The sequence below is a fragment of the Sinocyclocheilus grahami genome, unplaced genomic scaffold (assembly GCF_001515645.1).
Source record: "Sinocyclocheilus grahami isolate Dianchi unplaced genomic scaffold, SAMN03320097.WGS_v1.1 scaffold1655.1, whole genome shotgun sequence".
Lineage (NCBI taxonomy): Eukaryota > Metazoa > Chordata > Actinopteri > Cypriniformes > Cyprinidae > Sinocyclocheilus > Sinocyclocheilus grahami.
Window position 1 is genome coordinate 61,297 of NW_015506834.1, and position 19,336 is coordinate 80,632.

Here is a 19,336-nt window from a genome sequence, read left to right on the forward strand (position 1 = left end):
TGAGAGAGCTGGGGTTAAGACTAAACGCCAAGAAGAGTGTTCTTTCTCCACTACAGAGAACCACTTATTTAGGCGTGGTGTGGGACTCAACCTAGATGCAGGCATGTCTGTCTCCTGCTCGAATCGAGTCAATCCTCACGACAGTCACGAGAGTAAGAGAAGGCCAGTCACTCACTGTCAGACAGTTTCAAAGGCTGTTGGGCCTGATGGCAGCAGCATCCAACGTGATACTTTTGGCCTGCTGTACATGAGACCCTTACAGTGGTGGTTCAGAACCAAGGGATTTTCCCCGAGTGGGAATCCGCTTCGCATGATCAAGGTCACGCGGCGATGCTTACGTGCCTTAGACATGTGAAAGAAATGTTGGTTCCTGGTTCAAGGCCCGATCTTAGGGGCCCCTTGTCGTCGCGTAACGCTAACGACGGATCAGGAGTGACCGCTCTGCCCAGGGTCTGTGGGATGGCCATCATCTCTTTTGGCACATCCACTGCCTGGAGATGCTGGCCGTGTTTCGAGCTCTGACACACTTCCTTCCAGACCTAAGGGGGCATCATGTGCTTGTCCGCACAGACAACACATCGGTGTATCAAACGGCTTCGGTTCAAGATGCTCACTATCAAGCAGATAGTATCTCAAATCCAGTCCGAGGACTGGTTTGTTACGATAGATCTCAAAGACGTGTATTTCCATGTTTCCATCCTCCCTCAACACTGGAAGTTCCTAAGGTTTGCTTTCGGGGGCGAAGCATACCAATATCGAGTTCTTCCCTTCGGTCTGTCACTCTCACCCCGCACTTTCACGAAGTGTGTGGATGCTGCTCTGGCTCCTCTGCGACTCCAGGGCATCCGCATACTCAATTACATCGACGATTGGTTAATACTAGCTCAATCGGAGCAGATGGTGGCTCGGCATCGAGATGTCGTCCTCGCCCCTTTTGAGAGAGCTGGGGTTAAGACTAAACGCCAAGAAGAGTGTTCTTTCTCCACAACAGAGAACCACTTATTTAGGCGTGGTGTGGGACTCAACCTAGATGCAGGCATGTCTGTCTCCTGCTCGAATCGAGTCAATCCTCACGACAGTCACGAGAGTAAGAGAAGGCCAGTCACTCACTGTCAGACAGTTTCAAAGGCTGTTGGGCCTGATGGCAGCAGCATCCAACGTGATACTTTTGGCCTGCTGTACATGAGACCCTTACAGTGGTGGTTCAGAACCAAGGGATTTTCCCCGAGTGGGAATCCGCTTCGCATGATCAAGGTCACGCGGCGATGCTTACGTGCCTTAGACATGTGAAAGAAATGTTGGTTCCTGGTTCAAGGCCCGATCTTAGGGGCCCCTTGTCGTCGCGTAACGCTAACGACGGATCAGGAGTGACCGCTCTGCCCAGGGTCTGTGGGATGGCCATCATCTCTTTTGGCACATCCACTGCCTGGAGATGCTGGCCGTGTTTCGAGCTCTGACACACTTCCTTCCAGACCTAAGGGGGCATCATGTGCTTGTCCGCACAGACAACACATCGGTGTTCTCCTACATCAATCGGCAGGGGGGTCTGCGTTCTCGTCCCTTGTACAAGCTGGCGCACCAGATCCTTCTGTGGGCTCAGGGGAAGCTCCTCTCTCTAAGAGCAGTTTACATCCCTGGGGGAACCATGGTTACATACGTAACCTAGAGACGTTTTTTTTTTATTATGATAACAAATTACAACCCTAATACTTTGGGTTAAATTGGAAAATTTGATTTCCTGAGATTTCAGCTGTTACCTTTATGTCTGAAATGATTAAATAACAAATACAAATGCTGACATTTCATTGCACAATGACACTGTGTCCCGAAAATGAGCCAAAAACACATAACAAAGGACCTCTGATGGAGGCATCCTGCAGTCAGACTCACGTGTTTTTCCATTATCTGACACAGAGGAGCCCTCGCCGTCAGCATACAGAGCCACCACACTCACAGCGTAGCCTGTGTCTGAATCGAGCTGCTGCAGCAAGGCAGTGTTGGTGTTCCCTGGAACGAGCACCTAACCCAGAATTTAAAAAAAAAAGCGCTAGTAATATGCATGATAATTAGCAACCAGTTCATAGTGAGAATTAGTCCTTAAAATAAAGTGTTACTGTTTAATTGATGTTAATTCATTTACATAAGGATTGAGTTCACATTTGAGGCAATAAAGACGCACATTTTACTACAAATTGTACCGTTCACTGAAATCTACCATTTATTCTTATCGGATTCTTATTTTGTAAATCTCAGGAAGACAATCATTCTGTCCAGCCATGTTTTACAACAAATACGCCAGTGTTGTATTTGAGAGGAGTGCTTCATATTGAGGAAAATGGCTCAAAGCAAAAAAAGCAAAAAATCTTTATGCAAAATCAACATTTAATCTTTTATGATTACACTCAGCACAACTGCTAGTGTAAAATCTCTGATATATTACACCCTGAGAAAGAAGTTTGTCTGTTTTTCTACAGATGACCTCTTGCACTTACTGATGTTTGTGTCAACACTGATTTCCAACCCAACCATTAGCGATCACTTACTCCGCCAATGCAGTGGAAACATTCTTTTGATGTGTTAATGCTAGTGTAGCAGTTGTAGCAATTCGAGTGAATGGTGAGCTGACAGTGTCGTGCAATCACCTTCTTTCACTGCTCTTCACAACGCCAGGTCAGGGGGTCACCGACTTCCCAATTAATGACACGGGAAACTCCCTTTTTGCGTTCATGACAACACTATCCTTTATTTTGAAGACTGAGGCCAGGGGACAATTGATTGCACTTCTGGAGTTTTTCAAGGTTCCAGTGGAAAAGGTAAAACAATCCATCGTAGTTCGGAGGTTAAAATGAAAGCGCAGAGAATTTGGAAAACTGGCTATAATCACGGAAAAGGTTGTGCTTCCATAACAATATTCCACAAAGCCTTTGTGGCTGTAGATAAGAAGCTAGTTCTGTTAAGACTGAATGTTTAAACTCTGTTTTCCTCAGTGCTGAAATAAAACAGGTTTGGGCTCAAGATTTTCCACAGCTGCTTTCTTTATGCAAGGATCTGACGACAATAAAAGTCATTTATGGATTTCGGAGCTTTGCGAAAATTCCTCACAGGCAATGAAGTTCATGTGAGAACGAGGTTGCACGACATTAAAAACACAAACATCTTTGCAGAGGGACAGAGTGCAAACAGACCGTTACGCTCAGAAGGTTGACAGACTGACATTTGTTGTGGCAGTACACTCATGCGAGCCTAACGGCGAGGACTTACAGATTGAGCGGAACGGGTTCCAGAGAGGGGAGTGTAGACGACGCGGTACTGCAGCACATCTCCGGAGGCCGGCTCCCAGAGCACGTTCAGGGTGTTTGTGGTGGGGTTGTAAACCCGGATGTTCTTGGCAGGGGTCCGCACCACTGTTTCAGACAGGAGCGGGAACAGCATCATAAAAACAAAGACAGTAAAAGGGGTGAGCGTTTAGAGTGGTTAATGAGGTACAGAAATGTACAACTACTTACAAGACCCCGAAAAAAAACAGCATTTCCTACGTGATGACACATACAGGTCTAACCACAATAGTAGTTTCAATGTCAACTCCCACAGTTACAACAACATTTCAAAAGGGTGAAGAGAGATGTCTCATTTTTGATTAAAATGGCCTTTAAAATAAAACACTTGATAGTCAGCTTTTGGGTTAGTCTTAAGTAATATGGCAGCTTTGGGGCATATCCAGAGTGGATTTCACCCTAAAATCAAAAGAAAGACATATCTTTAGCTTTTGTTCGATTTTAGCTGCAATGTTTTATCCACAGTAAATTGAGGCTTTTGTTTTTTAGTATACACTGGTCAATTTTGGCTTTCTTTTTCAAGTGCTGTTTCAGATTAAGTGGAAAGAAAATATCCAAAATACATGTGTAAGTGTTTATTTTATTGCACTTTATCTGTTTGCATCTGTAGCTTTTATTTATATATTTATTTATTTCCAGAGGCGTGTGTTCATTGACCATTCACCTGATCTTACACATTTTATTTTCTAGTTGTTGAGAGTATTTTCTGATTTAAATTAGATATCCAAAACCTTTTCCTCTAATATGTTAACAAAATAAAATAAAAATCTGTTCTGGAAATGTATGCACATTAGTGCATATTTATTTAGATAATGCATAAAATGAGCACATTTAAACATAACATTTCAGAAAACTTGTATGCTAACAATTGTTTGCCATTCTTAATGAAATCAATCAACTGGGGAATTAAAACGATATATATTACTGAAATATTTCACCCTGACTTGCCTTAACAGTAAATGTGCACATATTTCATTAATGCATGTCATGAATCATGACATGGTGCATGAAAACAAAAAGCAGAACAAGACAAGCTTTAGATTTCCACCAGCAAAAACCCTGATACCAGAACCAAAACAAACACTTGCATTAATGTGGCACAGAAAACTGGAGACCAAAGTAGCTCAGATGATGGGAAGCAAACCACCACGTTATTCCCTGGTGGAAAAACAATGACGTCAACAAAAACCTGTTAGTTTGACTCTGAAAGAGGAGCACTGAACTGACAGCAGTAAATAAGGGTGCTTTTATGTCCTTGCACCTCCCTGCACTTTCCATTTGGTGAAATAGATTGTCCGTAGGCCTCACACCAGCATCTCCAGTCATTACACCCCATAAAGAAGGCTCATTAAGCCCAGACTGGAGTCACATTTATGGGGTTGCCAGCACATCGGCATTCCTCCCTTAGTGATCAATCCAATAAAACTAATCTTTGGACAAGTCTCTGAGATTCTATTTATAAATGCAAAACTTTACTGTTAAAGCCAGCAGACTGTACTTTGCATTTTCTGGATTGAAAACTTTGGCCAAATGGTTCCTGTTACTGGGGCGTATATGATGGATGAGTATGGGAATAATGCTCAAATAAGAAAAGGCTGCATCAACTCACAGGTTTTTCCATTCTCCGACATGCGCTTGCCCTCTCCAGGAGCGTATACTGGCACCACTGTTACTGTGTACTCAGTATCAGACTGCAGGTTCTTCAGAACTGTACTGGTGGTGCTTCCAGGAACTTGGATCTGAGAGAACAAAAAAAGAGTTTTGTATTTTCTTGTCTCTGCAAAAACGCACAATGCTTGGGATGGTTGAGAGAGCGTGACTATGTGGTTTCTAAAGTGTTATATGTGTATTTAGTACATTTCTATGCACTTGTCTAAGTGGTTGCTTACTGGTCCAAGCCAAGAGAGCCAAACCCCAAGTCTCTATGATTTCTATATTATTATTCTATTCTGGCCTTCAATGTAGGTCTATGGGAGTTTTACAAAAATACACAAAACACATTGTACACAAAATTTGAATATTATAAACAGTAATTCATATGTATATATATATATATATATATATATATATATATATATGTGTGTGTGTGTGTGTGTGTGTGTGTGTCCCTGGAGCACAAAAGCAGTCTTAAGTCGCTTGGGTATATTTGTAGCAATAAACAAAAAAAACATTGTATGGGTCAAAATTATCGATTTTTCTTTTATGCCAAAAATCATTAGGATATTAAGTAAAGATCATGTTCCATGAAGATATTTTGTAAATTTCCTACTGTAAATATATCAAAACTTAATTTTTGATTAGTAATATGCATTGATAAGAACTTCATTTGGACAGATTTAAAGGTGATTTTCTCAATATTTTGATTTTTTTTGCACCCTCAGATTCCAGATTTTCAAATAGTTGTATCTCGGCCAAATATTGTCCTATCCTAACAAACCATACATCAATGGGAAGCTTATTTATTTCAATTTCAAGAAATTGACCCTTATGACTGCTTTTGTGGTCCAGGGTCAAATATACATAATTTAACTTGTGTTACTATTTATTATTATATATTTACTTGTTTGTTTGTTTTTGTTTTTGTGTGTGTGTGTGTGTGTGTGTGTGTGTGTGCGTGCTCCTTCCTGAAGGTCAAACAGTAGAGCATTGCGCAAAAAAAGAAAAAAAAACACCAAGATCAAGGGTCTGATTTTCAACAAAATACACATTCATAAACTAATACAAATTTAAGCCTCCAACGTAGTGCACATTTCTTTGAATAAACATTTGTCTGTCAAATGCATAAATGTAAATGTAAATACCCTCAGAGGGCAGTTGAGAAACTGACCTAACAAAATAACTTTTTCTTAATTCTGGATCGGTGCACCTGCTTTTAACCAATTCAGAAAACCAAACTGACACTCAAACATCACAATCGTAATAAGACATTTCAAACGCACATTCTACAACACCTCAGCATGTCACAACTTCGCAAGCAAGTTTATAACCCTAAATGAGAAACGGTCACACAATTTCAAGAAAAACATCCAGACAACTCAAAAACATGGGTCAAATTGACCCGGACGTACCATGTCTTCTGCGCCCCCTGTGACGGTCTGGTAGTAAATCCTGTATTGACGTACGCTCCCCTCAGCCGGCTCCCAGCGTACATTCAGAGTGCTGACCGTGGGGTCCGTGACCTGAAGGTTTCTCACACTGCCCAGCGGTACTATGGGCACACACATAACACTCTGTGTTCAACATGTCGACAAAGACCTCATTTATGTAATATACATACTATCTGAAAATGCATTAATATAGTTGGGTTAACCAACAGGTCCTATGACTGTGGTAAAGTCATGTGACGCACATGTCTTTCCTTGGCCAGAAATGTCTTTGGCATCTCCATTCGCATAGATTGCAGCAACCGTGATGTAGTAGGGAGTGTCTGGAGTCAGTTTCTGCAGAATAACTGTGTTTTTCTTCCCTCCAACCTGTGTCTGTGACAGAGAGAATGAATAGTGTTGTCAAATGAGTCAAAGGATCAGCTCCACTGATTGTGTCTATAGCTGTATCTGTGACGTAATGTTGACAACTACAAAATTATGATAGAATTATTTTGAGTCATTCCTCAGTATGATAAAACAAACATATTTACAGCCACGCATTTATATTATTCTAAATTGGATTTTCTTTTTCCACAAGATTTCATTTTTTGAACGAGTTTCTGTTGGCGCTTTTTAGCCCAAAATATTCCTTTAAATAAGCTTAAGCAATTTTCAGCCATACTGGATAATGTCAGGAAAGGCATATCACAAATATGATTGCGGATAGGACTTTTTTTCAGTGGAGCAAAACAACGTGCAGTTTTATGCTGATATTCCTATGACTGCTGCCAGTGTAAATCCTCTGCCTTCTTGATGAAGAAAACAGTGGCTGGAAAAGTGACTGCAATGACTGTAGCATAGAAAAACGACCCCTCTGCACCCATTCAGATAGCAGGAAAACATGGAAAATAATATGATAGTAGTCCTGCAGACAAAAACATCTTAAAACAGCTTAAGATTTCAGTTGGACCAGCATGCCACTGAAAAAAACAGCAACCTGTAGGGAATATTAAATGCGCATTCAGATTCAGACATTAATCTAAAGACATAATACAAACTACAGATCTAAGTTAACAGAAATATATTGTGTTGCTATCATACACTACCATTCAAATTTTTTGAAAGAAGTCTCTTATGCTGATCAGCACTTTCTTTTTACAGTAAAAACAGTAATATTGTGAAATATTACAATTTAAAACCTGTTTTCTGTGTGAATATATTTGGAAATGTAATTTATTCCTGTGATCAAAACTGAACGTTTGTCACATGATCCTTCAGAAATCATTCTAATATGCTGATTTGCTGCTCAAGAAACATTTCTGATTATTATCAACGTTGAAAGCAATTGTGATGCTTCATATTTTTGTGGAAACCGTGATTCTTTGATGAAGAGAAGAAGAAAAATAACATTATAAATGTCTTTACTGTCACCTTTGATCAATTTAAAGCATCCTTGCTGAATAAAAGTATTAATAAAAATTTTACGACCTCATTAATTGACTAATTAATTCAATTAAAATGGCTATATGGTATATCAGTACCTTCAACAATGCATGTGTCACATAGCACTGTCTAAAATTAGTTAAAAAGCAAAAAAAGGTGCTTAAAATGGTGATAAACTGTGATAAACTTACATTCTTAATGTTGAAAAAAATGCTCATAGGCATTAAGATTATAGCTACCAACAAGCATCAGCCATTATTATAATTATCCTATTATAATTATCCTAAAGTTCACGTTAATGGTAAACTCTTGACGACTCTTCAGCTAAGAATACTATACATTTCCATACAGTACTTGCATTAACCAACAGATTATTTCTGTGATTTACTCTTTGTGTTGCTTTGAATCAGTCAATTTAAGGTGATGGGCACAATTCCTGGTCCAATACAATTTCAGGATCCAAAACATTTTGGGATAATCATTCAAATCACATTTGGAAGCAGTCAAAATCTTGTTTTCCAAATGAATGAACGTTGGTTGAATTCAATACAGATACTGTTTGTGGTCGGTGCCGCTAGTGGAAATGATACACATCACCTGTAATACTATCATCAGTCGGCCAGATCATATGAACATAAAAAATGTTGAAATGTTCTTTACAGATTGTGATCTTCCTCCTGCAACCGGTACGTAGGTGATCCTGTAGTTCTGCACTTTTCCAGGAGCGTGATCCCATTTGGTGGTGAGGGAGGTGGTAGTCGCATTGAACACTTGGAGGTTCTGAGGAGGTCCACTAGGAGCTATAAGAAACAACATTTGATATTTCATTTTTGTGTTCTAACACATCCTCATATCCACATGCAATTCAAATGTCAAATGTCACATAGCTTAAAAACAACAGACTCACCGGGTGTAATAACCTTGGACACTGCAGTCAGAAGGGTGCAGAGAAAAAGAGTGAGAGTTTGTCAAATGCACATGTGGTGTCTGAAGTGCAGTAAATGGAAAAAAGTTTATCATTTGGATTTTGTGGTTTCTTACATGTGCGCTGGCTGCCCAGAAGATCTTCGCTCTCAGACTCATCGGGGTAAATGGCAGTGACCGAAACATCATAGAGAGTGTCTGGCTCCAGGTTCTCCAGAAGGAGAGTAGTGTCCTCGCTGCTCAGGATATCCTGAGGAAGACAGTGGTATTAGCTACATACTAAACAGCAGCTAAATGTGCAATGCTGAGACACAAATACTACAACTGCTAGATACTGACAATCACTATTACATGCAGGGATGTAAAAAAAAGTACTGAGAAACTGTAATTCAAGTAAAAAGTACAAGCTACTTTATCAAAAAAAATTAGAGACTGTCAAATTTTTTTATGTAATTAAAAGTATTTACTGAGTACTTAAAAAAACTAAAAAACATTTCATTAGGTGAAATAAAAAAAAGTAAACTTGTTTTATTTCAGCTAGTTGCCAAAACAACATTTCTCATTTAGTTAAAACTGGAAATTAAAACTTAATAAAAAAATCGATATAGGCATTAAAGATAATAATGATTATGGCACAAATACACAAAAAACTAAAACTTTAACTCAAATTAAAATTAAATTGGAATATATATATAAACTATTCAAAATATGAATAAAATTATGATAATTACTAATATCTCAATTATGCTAAAATAACACCAAGTGTATTTTTTAAGCATCCACATTTAATTGTACTTAAGTATTTAAAAGCTAAGAAACTAAACACTTTTAACTTTTAAACATTCTTGGCTTTTTAAATTGACTTTGAAAACAAGTGATTTTTTTTAAGTATTTTTCAAAAATGTATCCTGTCAAAAAATCACAATTTTCTCATTCTTCTGATTACATACAACTCTAGGACACAGCAGATGTTAAACTCAAGCCAATACCCTTAAACATGTCACCTGAATACTTTCAGCTAAAATTAGCAGCAAATTATAATACAGTGACACTTGAACATAGTGATTTTTAGACAAATACTCAAACCTAATCATGAACGGCGTTCACACTTGACTCAAGTTCATCTATCCACAGCAATGGCTATTATGATTATTATAAAACATTATATTACTGTAGTTCAGACTGAGTCTGTGTCTGAAAAGAGCTCATTTCACACAAAAACAGATTCTCCAAAAACAGCACTATTACCCAAATACTTTATACCTCTGAGTGTAATGTATGCATGTAATAATTATGATTTTATGGGAAGGACAGTAAATACACAGTCAAGAGTCAAATCTTCAGTACTTCAACTTGATGTCTCAGAACTCAAGTTTAGTCTCTGATGTCTTACATATTGAAAGTTGTTCTCTCCTCTCTTGGTCCAGCCGACGCGGTAGAGGGAGACATCAGGAGCGCCGTGCTCCCAGTGAGCCCTGAAACTGGTCTGGGTCACTTGAGAGAACCTCAAGTTCTTCGGAGCAGGGACAACGTCTAGAACGAACAGGATGATAAGTTGAGTTTCAGGTTACAATTAAGCATTTGAAACATTTAGCAGTCAAACGTTAATTCAGTTTAGAGGTTATTCATAGATAATGGATCCCCTGGGCCTGTTACCTGTGATGGCTTGGTTAAGCATTGGGTTTCCGGTCCCAGAATCATACACAGGAGTCACAGCCACATCATATTCCGTTTGGGAAATGAGATTATCCAGTCCTCTAGATGTTACATCTCCGTCAACTTCAAGCTAAATTGAAACATGAGAAGTGCAGTTATGGCCACAAGATACACAGCAAAGAGACTTGGCCGCATGAGACGGTCAAGGTTTGACTGGTTAGAACTGGCAATTAGCTAGTAGATGGGTATTTACTTACTAATTATAATCCATTACTGATTCCAAAGGACATGGCGTAAAGTGTACTCAGTAACATAATCTATTAGATTACACAGTTTAGGTAAAGTAATCTGACTACTCATTACTTTTAGATTACTTTTGACCTAACTCGTTTATCACATAGCTTTGAATATGCTATGTTATTAAAAAATGTAATTGTAATCTGATATTAAAACATAATATCTATTTACTGGGATATGATTTCATAATCCAGGTCACACGTAATCACTTACTACATTGAAAAAATATATACTATATATTTATTTATGTTTTGGAAGTTATAAAAATTGTGCACAGATTACAGTTTTTCTATGAAAATAGTAAATTTCTAGTGAAAATTGTAAATCCTACAACTATTTTATATGTTTGTGTCATATTTTGTGTATTCAATAAATGCAATTTGAATAATAACTGATAATAATTGACCAAACGTTGATTTGTCAATCAACAAAATCCAACTTTGCACTCCAGAAGCGACACACGAACTGCATCTGAAGTGGCATTTAGATGCATTTTAATGTAGTTCAGAGATGCATTTATACTGCCATTGCATAAATAATGTTAGGAAACTCATGTGTTAAATATAAAACATACTGAATAAAAACTATGAAATGACACTTTATAGGGTTAGTTCACCCCAAAATGAAAATTCTGTCATTAATTACTCACCCTCATGTCGTTCCAAACCCGTGAGACCTTCGTTCATCTTCGGAACACAAATTAAGATATTTTTGTAATATGTAATCTGAGGGCTCTCTGACCCTCCCATAGACAGCAATACAACTAAAATGTTCCCAGACAGAAACATAGTAAGGACATCGGTGAAACAGTCCATGTCACAACAGTGGTTCAACTTCAATTTTGCGAAGCTACAAGAATACTTTTTGTGCGCAAAGAAAACAAAAATAACATAATTTATTCAACAATTCTTCTCCCCCGAGTTACGTCTTCTGCCATTTTGGAGAGAACCCAAGAACGTAATCGGTGTTGTTTACGTTAGGGGGGCAAGTTCGCGCATGAACATAATCGGTGTAATCAGCGTTGTTTACACTTAGGGTAAAGCGTGCATATGTGTTGTGATACTCTCCAAAATGGCGGAAGACAGTAACTCGGGGGAGAAGAATTGTTGAATAAAGTCGTCATTTTTGTTTTCTTTGCACACAAAAAGTATTCTCATAGCTTCGCAAAATTGAAGTTGGGCCACTGATGTCACATGGACTGTTTTACCGATGTCCATGTTACGTTTCTGTCGTAACGTAATTTTGCGGTTTCATTTCAGCATTTCAGCTGCGTTGCTGTCTATGGAGGGTCAGAGAGCTCTCAGATTCCATCAAAAATATCTAAATTTGTGTTCCGAAGATGAACGGAGGTGTTATGAGGGTGAGTAATTAATGACATAATTTTCATTTTGGGGTGAACTAACCCTTTAAATATGAAACTAAATCCACCAGTAGGTGGCAACAAGTCACTGCCTTAATGAGTGAGTCGCTGATTTCTCATTCAACCGATTTGTTCAAAACAGCTGATTCATTCAGGAATGAAGCAAGGGACTTGCTGATTTCGGCACTGTGTACTAGCATACTACTCTTACTAATTATGCCATTAAAAGATATGCTAAAAATAGTAAGAGCAGTATACTACTATGCAGCTGTCTTTATTAATGGCTTATTGAACCATCGACTCACCCGATTCATTCAGAAACGCTGAATCATTCCGGAACGAAACATGATATTTCAAAACTAGATTGTCCTACCTAAAATCAGAATGATAGCAATCCTGTGATGCATTTTTTTGCTAGAGAGGGGTTGACGTTGAGAGAAGCAATGGAGCCTCAATAGCTATAAAAGCACTTTAAGTTCCTGCACAATTAGACCTGATCTTTGATCCAGTGTCAGGTAACAGGAGCTGCTGCCATCTGTCGGGTTCCTCAGGCTTACATCCACCTGGACACCTGGACCCACATTTGTGTGCATGTTTGTTTCATCTTTTCATCCCAGAACGAAGAGTTATGAGCAGCACTAAGTCATGATTAATACTTCAGGATGTGGAGCAAAGCTGAGGCCAAAACTGCCACTGAGACTTAAAAAAAATCATAGGAAAAAAATCCCACCCATAAAATACACATCCCAAAGCACTGGATTCCTGCGTGCCACTCAAAACTCCATCTTTTTTAATGTCTGTCTGTTCTTGCAATCTTTGGTAGATGATCGCCGTAACCGAAGCTCTGGAGAGCAGCTGTACTCTCTCGGCAGCTGCCGTCTCCACTGACTTGTGTAACGAAATTGCTGATATGTTAAAAGGTCCCAAATTCATCAACATGTGCCTCTTTCTTGGTTGTCTGCCTGGATGCATTGTGTAAACAGACAGGAATCTTTCCACAGGAAGGCTTCCACAGTGACCTAGGAAGGCTTTGCACACTTGAAAACAAGATTGTTGTTCAACAGCTGATAAGCTGTGCATACAGCAGTCGTGGCCATTGGCCATCGGGCAGTCGTGGCCTAATGGTTAGAGAGTTGGACTTGTAACCCGAAGGTTGCGAGTTCGAGTCTCAGGTCCGGCAGGGACTGTAGGTGGGGGGAGTGAATGTGCAGCACTCTCTTCCACCCTCAATACCATGATTGAGGTGAGACCCTTGAGCAAGGCACCGAACCCTCAACTGCTCCCCGGGTGCCGCAGCAATATGGCTACCCACTGCTCCGGGTGTGTGTTCACTACTGTATGTGTGCACATGGATGGGTTAAATGCAGAGCACAAATTCTGAATATGGGTCACCATACTTGGTCACATGTCACTTCACTTTCACTTTCACATTTCTACCTAATCAGTGATTCTGTATGCTATATGCAATTGGTCTGAACAAAAATGGAAGCGGTCACATCATACGTAAAGCAGCACTGCATTTATAAACACTAATTTTAGGCATCATACTTTCATACATCATACTAGCATTTATAATTTTTTAGGCATCATACTTTCATCTTAGGTAAGATGAAAAAAAATGCCATTGAAACTTTTCTGAAAAGATATTCATTCACATAATCGCAAATCACATGAATGGCCTATTTCAATGTCAGAAAGGACGAATTTCACCGAAAGCTGACAAGTTTGACCTTACCTCTTTCGCCTCTCCATCCTCTGGCCTGTAAGTGATGATGTATTTACGAACAGCGCCGGGCGCAGCATCCCAGTCCAGCTGCATGGTGCTGTGGGTAACGTCTGTGATACTCAACTCACCGGATGGAGGAATAGACACTACAGAGAAGGGAGAGATACAAAAAAAAAACAGACGAACAAACGATGAGAAACAGATAGGCCAGCTAAACATCCCTGCTGAGGGGAAGACAGCCCTAGTGCCACCTACGGGTCACCCCCTGATCAGAGAGGGGGTCACTGGCGTAATCGCCGGACAGGCTGAAGACGGACACGCTGTAGGCCGTGTTGGGACGAAGCTTCTTCAGCTGGACGTCAGTAACTGTTCCTTTCACACGTATCTGTGAAAGTCAACCACATCACAAATGAAAGGGATGGTGGACTTGTTCAAGGGAACATGATGGAAAAATGATTTACGCCAATGCTTGAAAAGACCAGGTTGAACCAGCATGAATTTCCCAGATAGTTTATGAATGGATATGGATGCTGAACCAGGGTTATTACCACTAACTAAAACTATTACAAACAAATAAACAAACAAACAAATATCAGTGATTGCTAAAAAAGTAATCAGTGATACTAAAATAACACTAGGCTGAACGCAGTTCACATGGCCATGATGATGTCAACCAAAAAGAAAATCGTTTCAGAGAAGAAGAGAGTTAACAAAGAGTTTTAACAAAGAGTTACAAAGTTACCATAAAGAAAAATGGCCAAAAAGTAAATAAGGTTCATTTTGATTTCATGTTGATGTAAAGCTATTCAAGAAAACGGAGGATAAGTGCATGCAGAAATGCGGGGGATAAGTATCCAAAACACAACCTTTGCTGGTCTTTTCAGCAGGACAGTTTTAGCACAAATACCTTTAAAATACCTATAAATCCTTTCTACAGCTTTCTATAATGGTAGAAATTGTGATTTTTAGTCTTGACTGAGATATTTTTGAGATTTTCGTCTAATTTTCGTTGATTTTCCATAAATTCCTAAATCATGATGACTTTATTATATATTTAAAAAAATAATATAAATAACATTTTGTGAAGAAAAAAATATATATATTTAAAGATATACAGTATTTAAAGAGTATATATATAAATTGGGCTTTAACAAGAAAAATAAAGGATTTTTATTTTTGCCCTATTGGCAGACATTTGTTCTGGTTCTAAACAAACTTTTGGGACATTTTTTTCAGAAAACAAGACTTAATTTCGCTTCTCATGAATGTTTCTGTCTACCAACTAAAACAAAAACTCTAAGCATATTCTTTTTTTCCCAAATGAAAAAAAAATGGAGGAACAATTTTGAAACATCTGCTCTCTTAGACAAGCCCTGTGGACATCAGATTCAAGCCAGAACTGACGTCGAGACCTCTGGATCTTCTCACTATGCTAACAAGCCCCAAAGCGCTAATGAGCTGTTATTTTCCAAAATCTGCAATATAAAAGATGTTTTTGAACCCAATAAATGTAGACCTACCACCTGTGGTATCTACAATATCTCCAAAACTGCTTTCCATTTCCTCTTTCTGCTACAGTATGTCATAGTTGTTGACAGATTTGAGCTGCATAGCACCATTGGGTTTCCATTAGAACATTTAGTCTGTTCCAGTAAGTCCTGATGAAAATTATTAGCACGTTTTGTGTTTATTTATTTTTTAATATTCAGCTTTAAGACTGAACTTTCCAAAAGGCTGACTAACTAGATGAGACGGGACAGCAGACTGGGCAGTGGTCGAAATGTGTGGCGTCACCGTACCTCCTGTTCCACAGAGGGTTCAGTGGCATTAAGGGCGTCGTAGAGAAGCATGTAGCCTGTGGCACCTTCGACCGCATCCCATCTCACATTCATGGTGGTGGAGCGCACTTTGTAGATGTTCATGTTCCTCACACCGCTGAGAGGCACTACAGAGGGGAACATGACTTTTCTCTCTTTCTCTTGTGCAATTTGATCCCTGACTATCCATCTAAGGCGACTGAAGCTCGAATGGGAACATGGAAGCATTCCGGATGGAATGATGGATGTGTGACACGGTGGAATGGGATGCCATGAGAGACAATGGTTGGATGAGAATAATCATGGGATATTCACGTGATGGAAATGAATGACAGACGGACAGACAAACAGATATGCAAATGTCGACACACAGACAACAACTGAAATAATTCCCTGACACTTTGCGGTGCAAAGCAGCATCAAGCCGTATGAAACATGGTTACATTCAGAGCGCTGTGAAAGGAATGATGACGTTAGGGTTAAGTCATAATGTGAATTAAAAAAATGAAATGTGGCAAAAAAGGGTACAGCAATATAAGCACATACACATTGCATAGTATGTTATTTGCAGTAACTGGCTAAACATTAGAAAATCTTGGTCAGTTTTAAACAGCAAAGATGATACTTAAATATCAATATTTCACTTTACAGAGGGAATCTCACAAAGCTTGTCAAGAACTGAACTGTATTTTAAGAAAAATATAGGAAATGACACTTTGCAAATAAAAATTAAGAGCATTTTCAGTACCATTACAGTTTTTGTATTGACATGTTATTAAAAAGAAATCACAATTTCATTTGTTGGCAAGATTTATTCATGTTTTTGAAAGAAGACTCTTATCTTCACCAAGGTTGCATTAAAAAAACATTGAAAACACAGTAAAACAAAAATATTGTGAAATACTACAACTGTTTTCTATTGTAATATTTATAAAATATTATTTATTCCCGTGATCAAAGCTGAATTTTCAGCATCATTACTCCAGTCTTCAGCGTCACATGATCTTTCAGAAATCATTCAGATATGCTGATTTGCTGTTTAAGAAACATTTCTGATTATTATCAATGTTGAAAAAGGTTGTGCAGCTTCATATTTTTGTAGAAGCCATATACAATTGTATTTTTCAGGATTCTTTGATGAATAGAAAGTTCAAAAGAACAGCATTTACTGGAAATAGAAATCTTTTGTAACATTATATATGTCTTTACTGTCACTTTTGATCAGTTTCATGTGGCCTTGCTGAATAAAAGTATTACTTAATGTATTATTATTATTTTAAATCAGACATGTATTTGTGAGATTCACCCAAGTATTGTATGATACAATAAAGTGTCTATCTTTGTATTGTGGCAGTACCATGGTACAGTAATGGTGTGAGACTGTAATACCACTGGTATTGAATGATTACTACATTCAAATACCATGGTATTTCCACGGTACTCCAAGGTACTTTAAAGAAAATCATAGTATTACTGTGTAAAATGTCCAAAAACAAGGCATTACAATGCAGTAAACTGTATTACCATGCTATATAGAAGTACAGAACCATATCCTCATTAATATGCACTTCTAATACAACAATTACATTTGTCGATTGTGCAAATAATTCATGGTTTTCACAGTGTTTTTTGGTGTTCAGATACATATTGTTGAGGAATTGGCTCTGGCTGTTCTGGTGATGAGTGAATTGTGGGTAAATGCACACTTACATGTCGTCTCCGAGCCTTTGAGGGGGTCGCTGCTGTCCTCTCCCACCACTGAGTGAACCTTCACGATGTACTCCGTCAGAGGAGTGAGATTTTCCAAGACCACAGTCGTCACCGTCCCGTCGACAAGCAACTGCAACAGAGGAACAGAATAAAAGTGAGAACTCACAAGAATAGGACATGACTGTGTTTGCAAAGAAAACACATTAATTAAAGTTAGCCTTTCCGAATTGTCTCCGGACTTCCAGGTTTCTGAAGAAATCGTTCTGGCTCAACATGAAATGCATCAAGCCTCACTTTGTCTTTCTTTGCTCTTTCTTGCTGTTAATGTGAATTGCATTAAGAGCTTTAGATGAGTTACACAATAAAGTTTCATACTTAGGGTTGCTACAAATCCTTAACCCTAACAATAGGCAATAGTAATTGTGATGCTTTTCAAACATGTGAAGTGTTCGTACCTTTTGTGGTTCTCCTCCTGCAGTGCTCACATACTCTATTCTGTACTTCTCCACGGGTCCATCGGGGCCAACCCAGGTGGCACGGAAGGAGTAATGGGTCACTTCTGAGGTCGTTAGATCAGTGGGTGGCTCGGGGCCTCCTCCTGTGAGGGGTAATGATGGTGATTAGGGTCTAAACTTTGACCCCTCACATACTCCAACATTAGACTGTAACATCAGGGCTGTTTCTGAGCAAATTTGAATTTGGTAAACATACATATAAACAAACACAACACAGCTAACAGAAGTCAATGTTACTATGAAGATGAAAACTGCTGCAAAAAACTCATTCAGCATTACACATAACACAGCCGAGTTGGTTGTGCTACCAAGTTATTTTTGTGTAGCGTCTGGACCAATCCAACACACTATATATTCTCTTTTTATATGACAAATACTCTGTAACCTCAGTTAACTGTAGATCTGAATATCATGTAAAAAATAAAAAATAAAAAGTTTTAATATGTTTAATCAATGATACGTCAAGGTTTTTGTATTGTACCATTTTATTTTATTTTTACACTTACATTCACAATGACCCTGAGAGTCTTTTTTTCTGATTGTTAAATACTTTGCTTAAAATCACATTTGAATTCTTGAAATATTATGATAATCTCAGAGCTGGTTGTTTTGGTTAATGTCAGGACTCATATTTTACATGTCTCGTATTTTACTTTGCTACACTGAAAGAAGAGGAGAAGAATTTCCTCCAGAGATTACAGGAGCTATGACACTGTAGCAGCTCTAACAATGCTCAATGTGTCTTGAAATGTTAAAAGATAATACTAATCAGTCAAAAGTTCGAGTATGGAGAATATTAACTGTGTCATGTCTTTTTTTTCAGCTCATTTCTAGACTGGGCTGCTTCTAGCCATTTTTTTTTCTTGTGGAGCCTGGAACGTCTGTCTGCGCCTGGATCGGGTTTCAGAGTCTCAAAGTTTCATCATGAAAAGGTCAAAGCCTTCAGGTATTCAAATTTCGCAAAAAGGAAAAAAAGAAAGAGAAAAGGAAAGACCAACTCTTGAACCTTTCAGGACGTAACTGTTGATAGCACCCCATCAACATGCTGACATTGTATGTGTGTATTATTAGCCTAAGGACTTTTTAAAAATGAGATTGATTAGAAATGCAGGTAGCAATTTATTTGGATAGTCCGGTTTAGCCATTCTACTAACCATAAGTAACTTTGCAATCATTAGAGTATTAGTAGACTGTCTGCTTAATGTAATATAATATACAGATGTAAGGCAGCATAAAAGCCAGACTAAATTATGCCTGCTTTGACTCAGCTCAACAACGGCTATTTTGTATAAATGCATTTATGCCACCTCTGTGCAGCAAGGTTAGTTCACCCAAAAATGAAAATTAGCCCACAAATTATTCACCCTCAAGTCATCCTAGGTGTATATGACTTTCTTCTTTCAGACGAATCCAGTCGGAGTTATATAAAAAATTGTATTTGATCTTTCAAGCTGTTTAATGCCACTC

The 19,336-nt window shown here is 38.5% G+C and overlaps 1 protein-coding gene across 1 annotated transcript in view; it reads right to left on the reverse strand.

Annotated features, from left to right (window-relative positions):
• Positions 1 to 19,336, reverse strand: part of col12a1a (collagen, type XII, alpha 1a) — an 86,512-nt gene that overhangs the window by 39,366 nt on the left and 27,810 nt on the right. Inside the window, exons 22-36 of the mRNA XM_016258195.1 lie at positions 17,810 to 17,952; positions 17,355 to 17,484; positions 15,627 to 15,772; positions 14,083 to 14,212; positions 13,837 to 13,973; positions 10,445 to 10,574; positions 10,182 to 10,321; positions 8,906 to 9,038; positions 8,772 to 8,792; positions 8,525 to 8,664; positions 6,685 to 6,814; positions 6,404 to 6,543; positions 4,945 to 5,074; positions 3,262 to 3,404; positions 1,891 to 2,020 (exon numbers count right to left, since the gene is read on the reverse strand). Of these exons, the coding sequence (XP_016113681.1) occupies positions 1,891 to 2,020; positions 3,262 to 3,404; positions 4,945 to 5,074; positions 6,404 to 6,543; positions 6,685 to 6,814; positions 8,525 to 8,664; positions 8,772 to 8,792; positions 8,906 to 9,038; positions 10,182 to 10,321; positions 10,445 to 10,574; positions 13,837 to 13,973; positions 14,083 to 14,212; positions 15,627 to 15,772; positions 17,355 to 17,484; positions 17,810 to 17,952 (1,923 nt within the window). The remainder of the gene's footprint in view (positions 1 to 1,890; positions 2,021 to 3,261; positions 3,405 to 4,944; positions 5,075 to 6,403; positions 6,544 to 6,684; positions 6,815 to 8,524; positions 8,665 to 8,771; positions 8,793 to 8,905; positions 9,039 to 10,181; positions 10,322 to 10,444; positions 10,575 to 13,836; positions 13,974 to 14,082; positions 14,213 to 15,626; positions 15,773 to 17,354; positions 17,485 to 17,809; positions 17,953 to 19,336) is intronic.